Source organism: Nicotiana tomentosiformis, chromosome 3 (genome assembly GCF_000390325.3).
Source record: "Nicotiana tomentosiformis chromosome 3, ASM39032v3, whole genome shotgun sequence".
NCBI lineage: Eukaryota > Viridiplantae > Streptophyta > Magnoliopsida > Solanales > Solanaceae > Nicotiana > Nicotiana tomentosiformis.
The window spans coordinates 11,794,362-11,800,834 of record NC_090814.1 but is presented as its reverse complement, the minus strand read 5'-3'; the positions used below and the strand labels follow the sequence as shown (position 1 = coordinate 11,800,834).

At 35.7% G+C, this 6,473-nt stretch overlaps 2 protein-coding genes across 2 annotated transcripts; one reads left to right on the top strand and one right to left on the bottom strand.

The window, feature by feature from the left end:
- The first annotated feature begins 232 nt into the window (after window positions 1-232).
- Window positions 233-2,255, top strand: LOC104117225 (CRIB domain-containing protein RIC4). Its single transcript, XM_009628244.4, has 3 exons — window positions 233-525; window positions 997-1,149; window positions 1,951-2,255. The coding sequence occupies exons 1-3, from the start codon at window positions 393-395 to the stop codon at window positions 2,115-2,117; spliced, it is 453 nt and encodes a 150-aa protein (XP_009626539.1). The 5' UTR covers window positions 233-392; the 3' UTR covers window positions 2,118-2,255.
- Window positions 2,256-2,930: 675 nt separating this feature from the next.
- Window positions 2,931-5,499, bottom strand: LOC104117224 (L-ascorbate oxidase homolog). Its single transcript, XM_009628243.4, has 2 exons — window positions 4,005-5,499; window positions 2,931-3,329 (listed from the first exon to the last, which is right to left on the bottom strand). The coding sequence occupies exons 1-2, from the start codon at window positions 5,375-5,377 to the stop codon at window positions 3,029-3,031; spliced, it is 1,674 nt and encodes a 557-aa protein (XP_009626538.1). The 5' UTR covers window positions 5,378-5,499; the 3' UTR covers window positions 2,931-3,028.
- Between the last annotated feature and the right edge of the window lie 974 nt (window positions 5,500-6,473).

Sequence of the window (6,473 nt, the reverse complement as noted above, 5' to 3'; positions counted from 1 at the left end):
TTATTTATTATTATGACTTATGATACTTTTGACATAGTTCGAAATATGTAAATTTTATAATTTCAAAATATTTAAGTATTGTATGTCCAAATACATGATCAAAATTAATAGGTTTGAATCTTGAAAAGCTAAAAGTTTCGTCAGCTTAAGATTTGATATTGACTATCAACGTATTATTATTATTATTATTAGGAGTACTATAACTTAACAATAAAGGCAAAAGACAACAACTACTATAACAAACCCTTCCCAACTCTCTTACTTCCCTCAACATTATACTTCCAACTACCATTTCTTCTCCCCCTCTCACCACAAAGGAACAAGAATATCTACATTCTTGATATATATATACTCGTGGATTCTTGTGTGTATTCTTAGTTTGTTTGATCAAAATGAGGGATAGAATGGAAAAATTTGTACTTCTTCCATTTTCTGTTGGTTGCATCTCTGAATCAAGTGTTGCAATTGGTCAACAATATCATCATAAAAGATCAAGCCCTCATGAATCCAACTTAACTCCCACAAGTCTCTCTTGCTCTTTCTTTCTCTTCTTCCCTCTCCCTTACACTACACACACCTCATTTATAATTATTTGTAGGATTTATAATTTCTATACTGGCAATGTAACATAATTTTTACACTACTAGATCAAGATAACATACATGTGGTTGTCCATAAAAAGCATGAAAAATAAGACAAGTTACTAGCCATGGCGTAACTGGTAAAGTTGTTGCTATGTGACCAGAAGGTCACGGGTTCGAGCCGTAGAAACAGCCAAAAATGCAGGGTAAGGCTGCGTACGATAGACCATTGTGGTCCGACCTTTTCCGGACCCCGCGCATAGTGAAAGCTTAGTGCATCAGGTTGTCCTTTTACTAGCTATAACAAATTAAAATACCCTGATAATGTAAATATTCTTTACACTGTCCGCACATATAAAAGTCAAATCCTTTGTGTAGAACAGCTATGTTGTAGTTAATATTTTCCATAATGCAGGGAGCCAAGAAGGAAAAGATGAGGAGGAGGAACAAGAAGAAGGAGAGGATGATGACAGAATTTCAAGTTTGAAGAGTCCTAATTTAAGCCTTATGTCACTTCCCAAGTTTCAGAGGCTTTTCAAGAATTTCAAGAACTTGTCCCACTTATTTGGTGAGTCTCCAGTTTACCATATATGTTAAATCTCTTATTCTTGTTTGAACAACTTTTGGTGGTCATCACTTGCTAGGGAATTCAAATGCTTGAAATGAATTAAAAAAAGTTATCTTCTAGCTCAATGGAAAGCAAGGAAAGTACATAAATTTATAGCTAAGCAAGTTTCCTGGTTTCATTCTGTTTGGATTGAATTAGTTTGTTACTCAAGATAAAACTGATCAATTAATATTATATATATATATATATATATATATATATATATATATATATATATATATATATATTTCAATTTATTATGTCGTAGAAATTAGAACAAAGAAGAAAGAAAAGCTGAAAGCTGACCCAATACCTGAGCCGACCCAGGTATTGTATCGGTTTAGGTTGGTTGAGTTCTAGCTATATTGGTCTAGGTTTTTAAAAAGTATTTTAATTATTTTTCTAAAATTAAGCCTGCAACGTCATTAAACCTCACCGAAAAATATAAAATTCGGTGAAAATGACCATTGAAGCTAAATAGATAAAGTAAAGTGACTTTTGAAAGACAAAAAATATATGACTTTTGACGGGCCAAGTATCTCAGTGATCATCTGAGCTATCAATTCCAATAGTAAGTGCGAAAGAAGTAAAAATCTTAACTTTTGAATAGATTGGGGATATGTTACTTTCCTTTCCTCTAAGGTCAAGACTTTCACGGTTCAAACTCATGATCTATATGTCACACAAAGACTGTAACATCACAAAATTATTTATGTAATTGAATACTTTACTAACTATAATAAGGTTATGTAATATTTGCAGTGGATAAGGATGAAATGGAGGATGAGGAGATGATGGGGATGGAAATAGGAGTTCCAACAGATGTGAAGCATGTGACTCACATAGGAATAGATGGTGCCTCTACTTCGATCCTTTCTAGGAGTTGGGAACATCTCAAAACCCCTGATTTCCTTACTCTCTCTTCTTAATTAACATTATTATATATTCTGATTTTCCACTGTCAAATGACTCAATTTGCAAGAAGGAAATGTTAAGTGTCTTTAATTAGTGTCAAAATGTATGTATAAGGCTTTGGGATTATTCCAAAAACTTTGTTGTTTGTACAATGATGGCTTCTTAATTGCCTTCTTGTTTGTGAGGTGTGGGTAAAACATCCAAATGAGATCTACTCTCTCCGTCCCAATTTATGTGAAGGTGTTCCGATTTCGAGAGTCAAACTAATCCTTCTTTGACCGCGATTCTTTTATGTGTCTTTTAAATATTTTTGAATTATTAATTAATGTGACTTATAGTATTTTTTACGTAATTTCTTAATATGTTAATTTTATCTTAAATTCTATGAAAATTAAAAAGTTTGAATCTCGATAAACGAAAAGTGACATAAATTGGTACGGAGGGATCCAATATCATTCTTTGAGTACTCTTATCATTTGAAAATAAATGAAAAAATGAAACCCAAGTGCAAAGAAGAGAAATAACAAAGTTAAAAGGTACAAAGGAGGATGGAAAACATTCATTGTCCTCTTATTTATAAGTGATGATTTGTTCAATGCATTCAGAAACAAATAACAAAATTATTTCTTGACTAAGCTATTTAAAAGAAAAAAATAGAAGGAATTTCATTCTGCATGTACAAAAGGCTGGCCAATGTGTTAGGGAATAGTAGACCAAGAATTTGAGATTTTTGTCACCCAAAACTTGAAGTCACCCAAAACTCTTCAATCCCCTTATACAAACATGGATTTCTTGTCAATTTTTTTTTCCTTTTTTTTTGGGGGGGGGGTTTATGCTATCTTCATTCTAACTCAGAATATTAAGCCCTACATGAGTTAGGAGCAAAAAAAATTATTCTGAAATCATACATAAGAATATTAATGTTTTATACGGAATAAGGTTTTGGAAGAGGCATGTCCTTGATAATACCACACAAGATATCATTGTCAGGCATATTGTATTCATCTTTCAAATCTCTTTTTGGAGAGAGGACACTGAAGTAAAGCTGTTGTCCTAAGTATTGCCTTTCAAGAGAGTTTGACCTTAAGTTCCAAAGGCCAGCATTGTCAATAGTAGTCATGATTGCTGCCCATGAATTAGGATAAACTTGGATGGTATTCCTTGACACTGCATCAAGCAAGTTGTAGTTCTTCCTCTTCTCTGCTGTCCATTTCCCTGGTTCAATCCTACATATATAAACCATGTCATTTCATTAAAATTTAAACATGATAGATTCACAATTAATTTAACATTTTTATACTAAAATTATTGTACTATTAAAATTATGGATTCAGGTCTAATATTTGTTAGAATTTTAGTGGATATTCACACACGCGCGCGCTCACACATATATATACACACACGCTACGCGTCAAAATACTGTAAACTACATCCATCACTGACTAATAGTGACGCATGTACAACTTTAGGGATCAGAGGCAGATGTAGTGCAAAAGTTATAGGTTCATTCGAACCTAATAACTTTGACTCAAACACTGTATATAAGTTAAAAAGTTCACTAAATGAGTACAAATCAGAATTCTGTGGGCTCTAGTTGAATTTTGGGCTCGAACCTATAATGTTCAGATCTTAGATCCGTCTATGTTAGGGATGGATTTGAACCCATAATTTTGTTTATTTAGCCATAAATATATTCGTGAAAACCTATAAAAATTGAATTACTATGTTCTAATCTCATATTTTCAAAGAATTCAAATCCTTAGCTTGAACCTATTTAAATCAAAATTTGAATTTGACTCTAGTAAAGTTAGTAATGTAAAGTGGCGAACATAGCATTCTTGAGTATGATTAAAATATTCTAAATTAAAGGGAGAGTAGAGGTTTGGACAAAAGGTACTTACGCAACAGCAAAGAAAGAGTATCCAGCCAAGTGAAAAGATTGAACACTCTTCTCGTGGTTCTCAAAGATGATCTCCACAAAGTTGCGATAAGTGCCATTTACTACATTTGGTGCAAGTGTAATCTTCTCTTCTGTTTTAGCAGTTGGAGCTTCATAATCATCCTTAATAATATCATACTTGAAAACCTTGTCAGCAACACTATAGTACTCAGCCAACTTAATTGGAGTCTCAGGATTCACATGTGAAACACCGTTGATTGCATATCGAAGCTTTCCATCCACTGATCCCGCCGTGTTCACTAGTTTTATGGTACGCGTGATGTTGATCTGGCCGTAGTGGTAGGATCCCTGTGGATTAGGTCTAGCTGCACTTGCTGTCAAATTCCAACGGAATGAGCGGAACTGGTTAAGTGACCAAGCCCAACCGATTGGAGCCTTTGGCAATTCTAATGAGGCCGGGGCGCCTTTGCCATTGCCGTAACGGATAGTGGCGGTAGCAGTGTGTGGTTCCTTTGTGAATCGCGTGGAGGCCACGAGGAAGTAATCCTTAGGGTCCTTATCAGCAGTTACCAGAACAGACATACACTGTCCGAGGTGAACATCAAGTGAATCGTACATGTTTTGTACGGTGTGAGATCCTTCGATCTCAACTAATTTCATGATGTGTCCTTGGATTCTAACGTTGATAGAATCCTTCATGCCAACGTTACAAAACCTGTACCTATACGTCTTTCCAGGGGTCATAGTGAACATTGGCTCGTCCTTGTTATCGCCTTTGCCACTTTTGCCATTGATGATGACTCCGTTGGGCCTTCCCGCGGAGCGCCCACTATCCAAAAGCTTCCTCAATTGGGAATGACTTTTGGTGTACCAATCACTTACAAGGACGAAGAATTCGTCTGCAGGGTTAACATCAAAGGGGATGGGAATCAATGCGCGACTATGGACACTTATCCCACCATACCCACCCGCTGCACGATGCAAAGCTGTGGTGGGGTAATAGTAAAAGCTTCCAATTTGATCCTTGACCTGGAATTGATACGTAAAATTGCTCCCGGGAGGAATGGGACAATTGGTGCCAAGGGTACCTTCTTGCCACGAATTCTTCCTCTGTTGGACACCGTTCCATGTAAAAAGGAACGGCTCGTCCAACTGATTGAAGACATTGACAACAATATTATTGTTGGAGGTGCCATTAATTATAGGTCCGGGAAATTGGCCATTGATCAAAATAACTTGTTGGGGTACACCAAGGGTAGAGATAGTGCCATAAGTGACTTTCCATTCAAAAAACAAAAAAGGATCTCCTCCTTTTACTAGTGATGTTGAAAGACACAATGTCAGCAACACAAGAACAAATCTCAACTTTTCCATATTCAATTTTCGTTTTTTTCTTCTTTTTTTTTTGGTTTCTTAGTTTGATTTTAATAGAAACAATAGAAGAGTTTTCTATTGACAAAAAGGACAATCAAAGAAATGATTGTGCATTCTGTTGAGAGGGACTGCCCTTTTATTTATGTAAGTTGTGGTATGTAGAGCTTGTTAAGATTGGTGATTGATGGCCAGACAAAAATAGCCGTGAAAATTTCATGAATTATCCGCAAGCGTCGTTTGCTCATGGTCTTTGCTATTGCTTCCTTCTTGCGGTTTTCCTTTGTCGTCTTTTCTTTTAACCCCCATAGACGAACCTATTAAATTTTTCTTTAAAATTTAAGTTACAAAATATCATTACGTATAAAAACAAAACTTTGTAAAATTATACTACTTATTTTTGAAAATCAGAAAAATATCAAATCGTTCAAAAGGGGATCGGAGCCTTGGAGCAATGGTAAAGTTGTCTATGTAGTTCGACTGTAGAAGCAGCTACTAGTGCTTGTATTGGGGTAGACTGTCTACATCACACCCCTTGGGGTGCGGCCCTTCCCCGGATACTGTGTAAACACCGGATACCTTGTGCACCGGGCTATCCTTTATTTTCAAATCTAAAAAAAATATTCAATCGTTCTTTTTATACACGATTCAAGTTATAACTCATGCTTGATGGTTTACAAGAAACTTAAGATTGATCCTTCATTCGACCAAAGCTCGTGTTAATGACTAATAAGAGTATTGTAAACATGAATGTGGCCCAAAGACATATTCATGCCCAATCCGCAAGAGCTGAAGAGAAGGCCCAACAATAAGTGTTGACCCGGTCCAGTTAGCTTTAAGACTAAGCATTTCATTATTCATTGTATTGTAGAAAATAAAAGCATGGTTGATTACATTTTTGTACAGACAATTCATTTTACAAGAAACAGAAAATATCTCTCTCTCTCTCTTCGCTCATTTCCTTCTTTGTTCAGTCTTAGGGTTTTCCCCCAAATTTCATCCTCTATCTCGAATCTCTGTGTTCTAACATGGTATCAGAGTGGTGAGTTCGACAGTCATCATCTTTCGCATTCAACCGATCCTACCCTTGTTGGTTCAC